Source organism: Mustela lutreola, chromosome 4 (genome assembly GCF_030435805.1).
Source record: "Mustela lutreola isolate mMusLut2 chromosome 4, mMusLut2.pri, whole genome shotgun sequence".
NCBI classification, from domain to species: domain Eukaryota; kingdom Metazoa; phylum Chordata; class Mammalia; order Carnivora; family Mustelidae; genus Mustela; species Mustela lutreola.
Genome location: NC_081293.1, coordinates 134,412,119 through 134,426,461, shown reverse-complemented (window position 1 = coordinate 134,426,461; position 14,343 = coordinate 134,412,119). Strand labels below are relative to the sequence as shown.

At 43.7% G+C, this 14,343-nt stretch overlaps 1 protein-coding gene across 3 annotated transcripts in view; it reads left to right on the top strand.

The window, feature by feature from the left end:
- The first annotated feature begins 7,733 nt into the window (after positions 1-7,733).
- Positions 7,734-14,343, top strand: part of SLC25A13 (solute carrier family 25 member 13) — a 180,364-nt gene continuing 173,754 nt past the window's right edge. For all 3 annotated transcript variants that reach the window (XM_059171174.1, XM_059171175.1, XM_059171173.1), the window contains exon 1: positions 7,734-7,872. In XM_059171174.1, the coding sequence (XP_059027157.1) occupies positions 7,858-7,872 (15 nt within the window). In that variant the 5' untranslated portion in view covers positions 7,734-7,857. The remainder of the gene's footprint in view (positions 7,873-14,343) is intronic.

Below are 14,343 nucleotides of genomic sequence, written 5' to 3'. Positions count from 1 at the left end.
TCTCTGCCTGCCTCTCTGCCTTCTTGTGATCTCTCTGTCAAATAAATAAATTAAAACAAAACAAAACAAAAAAACAAAAACAAAAACCAAGTCTCATGAAACCAGTTTTGGTAAGATTGTTTTCCTGAGCATCTAATTCCATAAGGAATTATAGAGCTCTTGATGAAGAGTTTTAGGAGTTCTTGTGAAAGAAATAGCTGCCCTAAGAAGGAATGCTCCATGCTATATAGCTGGTCAGGCCTGGAGAGCTCACTATACGTTACTGGCTTCTGCTCCTTCCTGCTGATCAGCTGCTGGCCTGCTGACACATTTGCCTGTTCTGCTACATCCCTCCTGGGTGCCCCAAGGGGCTGGGGTGGTCTATGCCTGACTTGCCACTGCTTTGAATGGATTGCTGGGCTTGGGGGACCTCAGTCAGACTCATAAACACAGGGTTGGGTTTGGTGAACAAACCCTCGAGTATTCTCCTTCTGGACTATAGAGATAGAGCTTAATCTCTTTAAAGACTTGACCTAATCCCCATGAGCAATCAGTTTCGCTTTACTGGGATCTTACCTGACCATGGTTAAAGGTTTTAAATATTCTACTCTCAGAACTGCTATTTCTCAAAGATTTACTATGCCAGTGATACCATATTCAGCACACGGTGTGTTAGGCTCCCCAAAGGTATTCGTGTCTCCATCTTCAGAACCTCTGAATATGTTACATTACATTATGTGGCAAAAGAGGATTAAGGTAGGAGGTGGAATTAAAATTGCTAACCATTATGAACTGAATTGTGTCCCCCTCAAAATTCATATACTGAAATACTAACCCCCAGAACCTAAGAATGTGCCTGTTTTTGGATATGGGTATTTAAAGAGGTAATTAAATTTAAATGAGATCACTGGGATTGCCTCTAATCCAGTATGACTGGTATCTCTATAAGAAGGGAAGATTAGGACACAGGGATGCACACAGGGAAGACCATGTGAAGACACAGGCAGAAGACAGCCATCTATAAATCAAGAAGAGAGATTTACTAACCCTGCTAAAGACAAACCCGGCTGACACTTTGGTCAGAGACTTTTAAACTCCAAAATTGTTAAGAAAATAAGTTTCCGTTGCTTAAGTCACTTAGTCTGTGGCACTTTATGGTAAATGCTAACAAACTAATACACTAATCACTTGACCTTAACATTGGAAGGTTATCCTGAATTGTGTGGCTCAGCCTGACGTAATCACAAGGGTCCTTAAATATAAAAGAGCAAGCAGAAGAAGAGATCAGATTGATGTAATATGGGAAGAACTGGACCTGCTCTTGCTGCCTTTGAAGATGGAGGAGGGCCATGAGCCAAGATATGAAGTGACTTCTAGAAGCTGAATAGGCAAGGAATAAATGGATTCTCTCCTAGAGCCTCTAGAAAGTAACACAGCCCCACCGATATCTTGATTTTACCCATTTTGGACTTCTGAACTATAAGATAATACACTTATGATGTTCTAAACAAGAAACTTGTGGCAATTCATTAAAATGGCAACAGGAAACCAATGCACAAAGGTTCTGAGCCTGGTCCATACAACACAGCAGGATATAAGGCATGACTCTTGCTTCAACATGGTTCGGACTTTCCTTGTTCTCATACTATTAGTTCTTCAAAATATCCCTATTATGTCTTATTTATCTACCTCTTTTGTCAGTGTTGTATAAGATTCCAGGGGCATTTCTCTTATGAATGGTGCTGGAATAAGGTACTGGGAAGAGCAACTGCTCTGGTCTAATATAGAAACATTCACAATTTGCCTTGAAATTGTGGATGAAGCCAAGTCATCAGGATGTCCTTAATTTAGACTTTGACTCACTGGCCCCTGTGGGGTAATCTTCCTCAGTCATTAGAGGCATTGGTGCTGTAGGTGTAGGACTTCATGTATTCAATGCATACATTAAATGGATATTTATTGAATGCCTTATACATGTCAGTGTTGCAGACGCCAGGCATACAATCTCTACTTCCTTTCCAATGGGGGAAGACAGAAGACAAATAAATTATAAATGTATTCCAGGTGATAAGGGATAGAATGAAAACCTAAGCAGCAGGTGAATGGAGGAGGGGCAGATTTCTCTGATCCAATGACATCTGAAAAAGACAAGAATGATAGATCTGTGAATTCTCTGAGGGCCAGGACTATGTCTTCTTCACCTTGGCTTCTGAGCGTAGAATATGATGTAGGGCAGGAAAATGAATAAAATATAAGGCCATGTTGGCAGGGGCTGCAATGGTCAACACTTAAGCCATGGAAGTATAAATAATGTGTATAATCCCATGAATCCTAGTCAAGCATCGGCTCTCTACTGAATTTTACTCTCAGAATAAACAGCAATCACATACCTCTGTCAACTTAGAACTTTTTGGGGTACTATGTGCCATCTGTTACCCCAGTACCATATTTAGATACTCTTACCAGTAAATACTGTAGTCTAGGGACTTGAAATGAAATTGGAAACCTGAATTCATCCCCAAAGCTGTAGTGGCTATAGCAGATTTTAGAGGTTTTCTTTGCCTCCTGTAAAGCTCTATGTACTTTGAGTGCCTGTGAATCTCCTCATTTATCCCTGGAATATTTGGCTATTGACCAAGACATTATGGTGAACTATATGTAAAGTTAGTGACTGTGATTCCTTTTCCCCAGCAGACTGTTGGTAGTTGCTAATATGGCCCCTACTTCCATTTTTGGGTAACTTTCAATGCTCACATTTTATATTAGGTGAAACTGAAGGTCTACCCAACGGGGCAAGTGTTCACAGGCTTGTGTAACCTGCTCTGGTCTCAGCAACTAGCTATTCAAGGCCAAGAGCATATCTCAAAACTCTGGGGATTTGATTTCAATTACACTTTCTCAAGATGTCTTCTTTTCTTATCTTGACTCCCTTCCTCCCTTTCTTTTTAACTCTAAAAAGGTTGACACAGCTTTCTCTTTTTGATCTACTAAGAATACTAGGTCATATTCATTTCTGACCTACTTTTAGCCCACTCTCAGGGAAGCCTTGTCATGCTTGATCGGACACTGGCAGGATTCGCAAACCAAACGACTGCCCCAGAGGGTCCTGGGTCCTGAGCAAGGTCAGAACTTGGGAACTCTTCATTTACTTATTTCATGGTGCTCCTCTTGCTCTGGCACACATGTCCTTTACCTGCTCTGCCATTACCTTTGCAAAATGCAATCCATACAAAGGATCGTGTTGCAATTTATAGTAAATGCTTAAAATTTCCAGTAGATGATGTGTTTCGCAAGCATTTTTGCTGGAGTAGACTTTCCAGCATGCTGGGATCTGGGAGCAGGCTGGTAGTGGTAAGGGTACCTCTTACTGGCTTGTCTGCTTTTTAGGGAGCTGAGGAAAACCAGATAGTTTAAGAGCACGGTCAAAGGGCATCTACAAGGTATGGCTGCTCTGGGAAAGGTGAAAGCTCAGAGCAGGACACGTTGTTCACTTTTCTGAATTCCTGGGGCTTGAGCTCACACTTGGGCTGTGTGCCTTCATAGCCCATGAGCTTTCCCCATGATTTGGATTGGCTGCTTTCCCAGCACGCCAGGTTGGCACCTGGTGCTATAAGACAGATGGCTTTGGGACCTCTATGGGTTTCCTTGGGCGGCTATAACAAAGTACTACAAATTGGGTAGCTTCAAACAACAGAAATTTATTATCTCATGGTTCTGCGGAGTACAAGTCCCCAGTCAAGGTGATTTTCCCAATCAAATCAAGCAGAGCCACGCTCCCACCGAGATTCTAGGTAAAATTCTGTCTTTCGTCTTCTTAGTTTCTGGTGGTGGCTATTGACTGTTGGCATTCCTTGGCTCATAGCTGGGTCATACTAATCTCTGCCTTTTTATCACCTGGCCTTCTTTGGTATGTCTCTGTGGCTTCTTCTAAGTGCATCAGTGTCGGTTACTTTCAAATGGTAGGGAGGATGGTAGTCTGGGAACAGAGAGAAGGGACAAGTATGAGACAAGTCAGTTATCAAGAGTGCACCTAAGCCTGTCAGTACATGATGAAGAGGTCAGAGGGAACATGGTAGGTGCCCAGGCAACTTACACTTTATCTTCTCAGATGATGTTTCACATCATGCTATTGCTTCCAAGGAAATCAAGGAGGATCTTTCCTATTTCAGAGCTTGTGACTGAAAAGTTCCTATTTTGAAAAACTTTTTGAAAATTTCTTTTTTTGGGGAAATTCTAAAATGAAGGAAGAAGCTTAATAATTGAGTCTGACTCCAAATGTAAGTCAAAATTCACTTTTATCCATATGTGGATACACTTGCATCCATAGAGTGGTAGGTTTTGTAGGTGGACTGATAGCCCCCCAAAAGACGTCCACATCCTAAACTCTGGAGCCTATAAATGTTAATGTCTATGGCAGAGACTTTGCAGATGTGATTAAGGATCTGGAGGGTGGAAAGATTATCCTGGATTATCTGGGTTGGCTCTAGATGCCACTGTGAGTGTCCCTAAGGGGGAAGTGGAGGAATTCTTAGACAGAAGACACCATGTGAGGGAAGCAGAGTCACACACAGAAGATGCTATCTATGTATGTGGGCTTAGAAGATGAAGAAAAGGCTGTGAACCCCTGGAAAAGGTAAAGAAACAGATTCTCGCCTATATCTTCTGGAGAAAGCCCAGCCCTACCATCACCTTGATTGTAGTCCCTTAAGGCTCATTTTGAAATTCTGACCTCCAGAATCGTAAGAGAATATATTTCTGTTGTACGTCACCAACCATGTGGTAACTTTGTTAGAACAGCCATAAGAAACTTACAAACAAGAGTACGATGCTTTGTCCTATATTTAAAAACATAACTCTTTCAGAAAACTTATCATGAGCCCTGAGTAAGATATAGACTGGTGAATCACTCTATTGTACACCTGAAACTGAAATAACACTATATTTATTCAGTATATAAAACTGAATGAAATTAAAGAAAATATATAACTCTCTTACATAAGGACATAGATACATCAAGACTTGAAGACAATACAGTAAAATGTTTAACAGTGGCTAACTCTGGTGGTGGGATTTCGAGTGATTTTTTTTTTTTTTTTTGGTCATTACTATGATTTCCTAAATTCTCCAAGATATCCAGAGAAAATCTTACAGATTCTTGATTCTTTTTCTTTTTTTTTTTTTTTCTTTAAAAGTTAAGGGAATATTATTCAATCTTAAAGAATCTTAAAACTCTGACACACACTGCCACATGGATGGAACTTAAGGACATTATGCTCAATCAAGTAAGCCAGTCACAAAAAGACAAATATTATATGATTTCACTTTTATGAGGTATCCAGTATAGTCAAATTTTTAGAGACATAACGTAGAATGGTAGTTGGTTGCCAGGGGCTGCAGGGGAGGGAAGACTGGGAGTGGCTGTTTAATAAGCATAGAGTTTTAGTTCTGCAAGATAAAAAAGAGTTCTGGAGATTGCATAACATGAGTGTGCTTAACAGGACTGAGCCATACACTTAAGATTGGTTAAAAATAGATTCAAACCACATTGAGGGCACCTGGGTGGCTCAGTCGGTTTGTTGACTGCCTTCAGCTCAGGTCATGATCCTGGAGTCCTGGGATGGAGGGTGGTCCCCGGGGACTAAGCTTCTCCCTCTGATCTTCCACCCTCTCATGCTCTCTTTTACTTGTTCTCTCTCAAATAAATAAATAAAATCTTCAGAAAAAAAAAAAAAACCCACACATTGAAAATTTTAAAAGTTCATCTACATTATAAAAGGAGAGCTTCAGTGATGCCCTTAAAAATAAATATGCGGTATGTGATGTGATCTTGGTTACATGAGGTTGTGTCTTCTCTGGACCTTTTAAATTCCTTTAGAGCAGCTGGGGCCACTTCTCCGCATGAGCTGTAGACCCATCCCCCTGCCATTCTTTTCTCTATCAATTCCCCTGGTTTTGCTTTTGTTTTTGTTCTTTCACTCTGCATGGTCTTTCTTCTCTATGAACATGTTCAAGTTTTTCCGGCTCTGTTAGATTTCTTGGGAGTATGTTAATCAGTTGCTCCTCTTTGAAATGCTTATTTTACTGGCTTTTCAAGGTAATATGTATATTGCATATCCTCTTCTTACAAAAAGACACACACTTCAAAACACTCCTTTCTTGTATTACTGATCTCGGGTGTCTTGCCAACATTCATATACCAGGGATGTAGGTGCAAGATAGGACGACTCTGCTTCTCTCTCCCACCCCCACATATATTAGTCATCACAGGTGACTAATTTTACCTCCTATATATTCTTTTAGCCCCATCCCATCTCTAGTTTCAGGCCCTCAGCCTGCCTTGTCTGAATATACCAACAGTTCCATCTTGCCCCATCTTTCCCACTGCAAGCAGAGTGATCCGTCTGTATTGCAAAACTTCAAACACTACTTCCTGCTCTAAAGCCCTTCAGTTACTACCCTTCAGCATGGCATCTGACACCCTCTATGACATGATCCCTACCTGTCCATCCAGACCCTTCATGCACCAGTCCCACAGCTCAAGTCACCTTTCATGACCAACTACTTTCATAACTTGCTGTGGTTTTCCAGCAATTTCTGAGTCTCCTGCCTCTCTTCCTTTTCTCTGGGTGGAAAACCCTTCCCCTCCACTTCACTGAACTAATACACAGCCTCTTTTCTGCATACAACTTAGGCATTATCTCCCTTAAGGTACTTTCAGAGTCCTCAGTGTTTCCACAGTGCCCTGGGAACAGGTTATTGCCTTAACAGGTTATTTAAATAGCAGTTAACTATTTATGCATGGACCTCCTCACTAGCCCTTAAGCTGTTTAAGGGCTGGGACCATCTTTCAAGTCATTTTGATGTTCCCAGTATCTAGCACAGTGCCTGGCACATGTAGGCACTCAATTGGTATTGATGTATTAAAATAATTAATAATACACTTTTGCTGAAAGGTTATATCCATAACCCACAAAACATTTAAAGCCCTTTTCTCTCACCACCATTGCCCTAATTATAAATTGTCATGGCAGAGACACGTGAATGGAATTTTGATAAAGAGGGCTAAGATCTCTGGAGGGTTACACATTCAAATTTTCCAATTAAAATTCTGACCTAGTTATCTTAACAGAGCCTATATTCGGGGTGTGTGTGTGTGTGTTGGGGCGAATCTTTGACCTCTTCCATCCTAATACGTGGGGCTGAAACGAAGTAGCCTCCCGAATATTATGTTCCGCACTATATATACCTGGTTGGTACTTAGAGTTTACAGATTTGGCCTCAAAGTAGATTTGCCAGTGATATCACTTTGCTATCTTCCCTTCGACTGGCCAATGCCTTTGGATACATTCTACTATGGTGCAGAGTGGAGCCCCTTTGAAGGCGAACCGACATAGAAAATGTGGCTAAAGGGTGACCTAGTGGAGTTCTCGGCTTCCTCAGGCTCCGTGCCCCTCCTGGCGAGTCTCACCCGGGTCTGGCCGTTCCCAGTCGAAGTCAGAAGCTTCCCACGTCAGGTCACCTACCCCCAGGCCACCGGTCCGCGCCGCCGAGGTCGCCGCCCCGGGGCCGGGGTCACGTGCGCGCGCCCCGTCCACCGCCCCCCCCCCCCGCCCCCGGACCCGGGCCCGCCCCGGGCCGCAGGGCAGAGGCCGTCGGATCACGCGCGCCCCGGCGGCCCTGGCCGGGCGCAGCCAATGGGCGGGCGGCGCCCGCATGACCCGCGCCGGCGGGAGGGCGTGGGGAGGCAGGCCAGGCGCGCACGCTGTCGGGCTGTATCGCCACCCCCGCTGCCGCCCGGACTGGAAGTGAGCCGCCGGGGCCCACGGTGCCAGCCAGCCTCCGGGAGGGTCCTGCAGCCGCCCGCACTCGGGGCGCAGCATGGCGACCGCCAAGGTAAGCGTCGGCCCGTTGCCCCGGGGAGCGTGCCGGCCGGTCGGGGCCGGGGGACTCGGGAGCCTCAGGCGTTCACGTGCCGAGTTGGTGCAACGTGGAAAACAAATGGGAGAGGGGCGTGGGGCAGCTGTTCCACCTTGCAGCAGCGGGAGGAGGTGGGTGACCGTTCCTCCCGGGGTAGCACATGTGGCCGGTGCGGGGACGGAGGCCCGACCTTGCGGTAGAAACTTTGCCGGTTGAACCCTCCCACTTGGCCCGGGAGGGGAGTCGGTGCCTGGTCGGCGCCCTGCGGGCTGAACCACGCTGGGCTTGGAGAAGCCCGGTGGGCCAGGACGGGCGAGGGCCCGGGGTCCTTAAGAGCCCCGCGACTGCCCCAGAGCGCACCTGCTTCTGACCCCGGTTGTTGTTGACTCGGGCCTCTCCTTCCCCGCGGCACAGCGCGGGCTGAAGCCAGAGCCTATTAGGTTTCAAAGGCCCCGCCCTCCCGCGGGTGGGGACGTCACCTTGACTTCCGGCTGGTCGGAGAAGTCGGTGTGCGCGCGCGCGCGTGTGTAACAACTCCGGAGGACCCCCGTCCCGCCCCCACTTCCCATTCTTCAGCCCTCTCCCCATCTGACAACACTTACAAACTGAGCGTTTGAGAGGCTTCTTTTTAGAAATGACAAAACAGATTGTCCTGAGAGCCTGTTAACTCTTGTGAAGTTTTACTTAAAAGGAATTCTGTGTAATGTGAATCATTCACAAACCCAGAGGAAAGGCAACTCCGACAGCTTGACCTTTCCTCTTTCACCGTTTTTTGGAAACCTGGACACCATTTCAGTCTCTTTGGACTCCATTTCAACTTTTCTGACAGAATACCATATTTAGTCCCAATCACTTGACTCATTGGAATTTATTGCTTTTAATTTTAAGTTCACGAAGGCAGCCCTTTAATCAAGCCTATACAACTTCTTAGTTCGTTTTAAGTGCCGTGAACTTAAATATACCCAACATCTCAAACATTTGTCCTTAATCAAAACTCGGTGATAACCCTCAAGAGGAAAACATGGCCAACACATCATATTCCTATTTATTCAAGCAAACTAATCACATTTGCAATGGAAATTGTAAGCAGACAAATATATTTAAATGCTGTTCTATGACTTAAGTTTCTCCAGGCTCCCCAAATCTGCAGACTTCGTGTTCCTAACTATGTGGCCTAAGTGGCCTTTTTCTTTTCTGTAATTACTCTTGAGTTCCATCCTCAAGAGTCTGCTCTTGGGTGTGTGCATGAGTGTGTTTATGTGTGTGTGAACATATGGGTATAGAGAACTATTTTAGGTAGATTCTTTAAGGATCCCTGGTATTCATTTTTGGAAACTACATTAACCCTTTCAAACCCAGTAGCCCTTGACCTTTTCTTTGCATTAAATTTGCATGCAGTCAGAGCCCAAGGCTTCATATGAATGCGTTCTCTCCTGGTGACTTCTTGCAGCAGAGTAGGTGAAAGTAGATTCCCGTACTTTATTTTTTAAATATCTGCAGGTGATTTAAATAATTTTAATTTGGGGATAAAATAATTGAGGGGCCTAAATTGAGGAATATGCATATAATATAATTGGAGTACAAGAAAAAGATCATTAACCAGTATGAAGTAAATAAGTGGCATGGAAGCAGATCCTGCTTTTTGGTTGTATCTTTGTGAAACTGTCACATCATGTCAATAAGTGCATTTGAATTTTAGCCAAGTATGAGAGAGAAAATGAAACATTTCATTTTTGCTCTTCTGGAGTTTGTGTTTCTGTTTGTTTATTCATTTTAGCCTTGCCTCTTTTCAGGGTTTCTGATGGCTCATGTCATGTATACCTGTATTTATAAGCCAACAAGACATCAACCACAAAGTCAGAGTAGATGAGAAAAACAGGATGAAGGGAAAGTAAGATGCAGCCAGGACTAAAGGTAGTGGAAAATAAGGATGTACTTGCTAGAGGTGACTGAATTTTCTAGCATCCAAAGTAAAGAGGAAATGATCAGTGAGGTCAGTTCCTTGAGAGAGAGGTCTCCTTGTACTGAGGATGGTTTCTCCCCATGTCCTTTTATATGCTGTGAGTGAACTGCATTCAAAACTAGCTCATGACCACACATATATGTCTGTGGGTTCCATAAGGCCATTTCTTGTAGTGTCACTCCCTGTAGCTCAAGGGCAGTGCTGTAAATGTAGTCTTAAAAGTTCCCAAAATGACTGTGGTGGTCTGCTTTAATCCAAGAGTGTCTCTTATTTAGTTGCCTTTTAGCACTATTCTTGGGAGGTGATTGTGTTGGCTACCAGTCAGTGTTGGACAACCCAAGTTAAAGGCTGTGCTCTTTGCTTTTTCCTGGAGTGCAGTTATTCCATATTGCTGGGTTGAACACAGAGCTGTAGTCTCATTTAGAAGTAGGACTGACATCCCCTCTTATTAAAACATGAAGAGCTTGCCTAGGAGAGAGCTCACTTAAATGGAATGTCTCTGAGGTTGGGCCAAGAGTCTGAAACTCAGCAGTTATAGGTGAATTCCAGCACTCACTGTGATGAATTATTTGAATATTTAATTAGGCAGATTTGATATTTTCTGGATGAACTCAGTCACACCTAGCAGTTTCTTGATCTCTTTATTCTGAGTTTCCTTGTTTTTGTCTTTTTTTCTTTTTCCCCAAATGTAACTAATTGTTCATGTCCCTCATCCTTTAAGTAGTTCATATAGGCAGGCCAAGAATCTAGTCTTTGTTCTGCTTTTATTTTGCATGAAGACTCCACATAACGATGCCAAAGGTACATGTTTTTCATGATGTAACATTTATCTAACTCCTAGTATTTTGAGACAAACTCAAAAAACTTCCATTCTCGGGGCACCTGGGTGGCTCAGTGGGTTAAGCCTCTGCCTTTGGCTCAGGTCATAATGTCAGGGTCCTGGGATAGAGCCCCGCATCAGGCTCTCTGCTCGGTGGGGATCCTGCTTCCCCCCTCTCTCTGCAGGCCTCTCTGCCTGCTTGTGATCTCTGTCTGTCAAATAAGTAAATAAAATTCTTTAAAAAAAAAAAGCTTCCATTTTCTTGTTCTGCCTACTTTCATAAGGATAATCCTATAAGGGTTCCCTTGCTATATGGTAAATGGTAAGTGGTCTGCCTGTACTGTTGTGTTGTTTTCAGGATTTCTTTTAAAAACTTCCAAGCACTCCCTGCATGTATTAAAATGCAGACGAGTTTTTAAAAATTCATGCAACTCCACAAAAACTGCATTTTTAAAAAATTAGTATTAGAGAGGAAAAACCTTTCCTTCCCCTTCACCCCTTGTTTGGTTGTAGGGAACATTCCTTCTTGGTCATCGGTAGAGTTTGTACATTAATAATGAGGAAGTGAAACTAAATGAAACTCTTAAAAGTTAGAGAATGCTCCCTCCAGTTCAGCCAGGAGAGATGTTCAGAAACAATACTGGACATGGACCAGTAATTTGTCTAAAATTAGCCTAGACCTGAAAGAAAGGACTTTGGAGACAAATTGAAGTGTTAGTCATGAAAATGTGGTCTGTAGACTAGTACACTTAGTATTGATAGTCCCTTCTTGGATGAGATGTTGCCATGATCGTATTATGTTCTTTCTTATGTTCCAGATGTGGCTAAGTTGAGGATATGAAAATGAGTTGGTCTCCCTTTGGGCCTTCAAGAAGACCATAGCCACACTGCAGGCAGATTCCTCTTATGGAAATGCCTGGGTAGGATTAGTGCTATAACAAGAGCTATGGGGGCATCAGGGAAGGAGACCATGTCTGTGGGCATAGGAGGTGGTATTTCAGCGTGAATGATTGGGGGGAAGAGGGAAGACCCATTCCAGTGATAAGAAACAGCAGGTGAAAGGCAGAGTTATGTTACTTACAGAGGAACCTTGGTCTGGCAGCCTTTTCCCCTGGTTCACCTGGTTTGGGACCCTGTGCTATAGGTGTTCCTCAGTTAGGCCGCACTCCTTACAAGTGTCGCTCAGCCAATAGAGAACTGGGGGGTGGGAGTGGTGGGAAGGATTGAAAGCCAGGATATAGCACCTAAACAAACTAGGGAGCACATCTTTTTGGGTATGGAGTTGTTTATAAGATTGCTGGAGGGGCTGTGACTCCTTCTGCTTCTTTGACTTTTTGTCCTATGTCTGGCCTCTACTTTTGTTCAGTTCTTAAATGGAATCATTCTGCCCTGAGTTTCCTACTCTCTGTCAGTGGGAAGCTCCCCTCTTCGCTCAGCATGTGCTTCTTCATAAGCATCCATCCTTGCTGCCATGATGCCTTGGGGGTGTGTCTTGGAAAGGAGGAATGTGTGACTCTGCAGATGCATGTTGGTTTTGCTGGGAAGTAAGGGGGCTGTGCCCTCACCACGGTGATACAGTTCCTTTAGCATGTCTTCAGCAGCAACTTAGCAAGCCCTGTTTTCATGGCCTATTTAACCAGACCCTCTTGTTGGGTTAAATCGACCCAGTTAATGGTGGCTCTGGTGTGTTACTTAAGAATTATTCCCAGTGGTTGATACGTAGCGTGATACGTAGCGTGGTGGTCATGTTTGTTGATTGGAAACGTTTACAAGATAGAGTACTCATATTCAGCCATTTCCTTTGGAAATTTGCTGTGCAGTTGTGGGAGTGAAAATAAGCCCGGATGGTTCCTTTTGACTTTAGGTGCTGACAACATAGCAGAGTTGGCAGTGTTGAAATTCTTAGTAATTTAACCTAAATAAACCACTCTATTTAATGACTGTTATTAGGCTGGTAGCTTTGTCTTGATTTCCACATGTAGTCACAGTTTCCACATGTTATCCATGAAAATTGTTGACTTGATATGTAAGAGTCAGATATTTCAAGATACACTTACTGTTCTATGGTAAAATGTCTTTTGCATAAGACTCGCGCAGTACGGTTTGGAGGAAAATTGTATAAGTCTAAGTGTAGAGGAGGGAAAAGTTTTTCTGGACTCTCCTAGGGGTCCCTGGCTGGATCTGAGAATTAAATTGACAAAAACAAATGGACAGGAGAAAAGCACCCAAAGTTTACTGAATTTTTACCTGGATATGGGAGTCTTCACAAGAGAAGGAAGACCCAGAGAAGTGACCAGGGCAGGAAACTTTTATTCCTTTTAGACAAAGGAAGAGTGGGTTTGTAAATAACTGAGGTGAAGGGGTTTGGGCCAGGAGTAGTAAATGATGAAGAAGTAACTAGAAGACAAGGGTTAGTTTACCGAGGTTTTATTTGTACAGCTGGCTGGGTCCCCACTTCCCCATCTCTGGCGATAAGAATGTCTTTCTTCCTCTGTTACAGGGAGGGTACCCTTCACATGGGAGTTACATGACCGATTTCGGGAAAGAGGGTTGTGGGGGCGGAAGTCAGAGTGACCTTCCTGCTCCTGCTGTTTTCTCAGACTCCTTTGGCTTCAGACATTACAGATGCCAAGGTGCTGCGTTTTGGTGCAGTGTGTCCTGAACCCCATCATAAGCCTGATTTGAACAGGCTTGTAGCCCCAGGTGCCCATATAGAAGTTTTTCTAAGTTAGGCATGAGATTTTCGTGTGTCTGAGTCTGGTCACGGCGGTAGGTTGAGCTGCAGAGGAGCTCGGAACTGATTTCTTAAGTGGGAGGAGCCTGCAAAGAACGTTTTATTTATTTATGTTTGTGTAGCTCTGGTTTATTGAGGAGCTAGCCGGGGAGGAGTGGGCTTACATTGATGGTGAACACATGGATGAGTCTAACTTCTCTGGGAAAGTAGGGAGTGTCTGTGACGTGTGTGATGAGCAAATGCAGTGTAACGTGTGCAAATTCTTTGGGGATTAGGAAGTGCTGCAGGATGACCAAGAGATGCCTTTGTGGGCTGTGGGACATTTCTACCTAACTGAAAACTGGGGGACATAGACATTATTTGATTTACCTGGAGAAGACATAGTTTGCTTTTCTTAGGCTTGTGATCCATTCAGTGTTCACCATAATAGTTAGCCGATGTGGCTCCTTAGCCAGATTGTCTAAGTGGTCTTCTGGAAACTTGCTGTTGGAACTTTCGGTCCATGGGCCAGCAGCTTTGGTTTACTTGGGAGCTTGTTAGAACTGTAGCATTTTTGCACTCAGCCCAGGCCAAAGATTTTGTTGCATCAGAATCTGCATTTTAACTAGATCCCCAGGGGACTGTATGTATGCACATTAAAGTTTGAAGAATAGTGGTCTGGAAGTCTCATTACTGTGTAATTAAATGTAGTTGCCTTCCTATGCCAAGGTTGCAGCACCTTTTGAATTGGTTGTAAGTTAGTCCAACTTTTTGCAAAATTAAATAAATAATAATAAAATCCAGGATAAATTTTAGGGTTTTGGGATTAGTTTTGATTCTGCATTGGGGTCAGGGTATTATTTTTGGAACATATCCCTGAATTATTATTTAAGGGAGTGTACGATTATTATACACCCATACTTACAGGTCCTGAAAATGAACTTGTGCCTC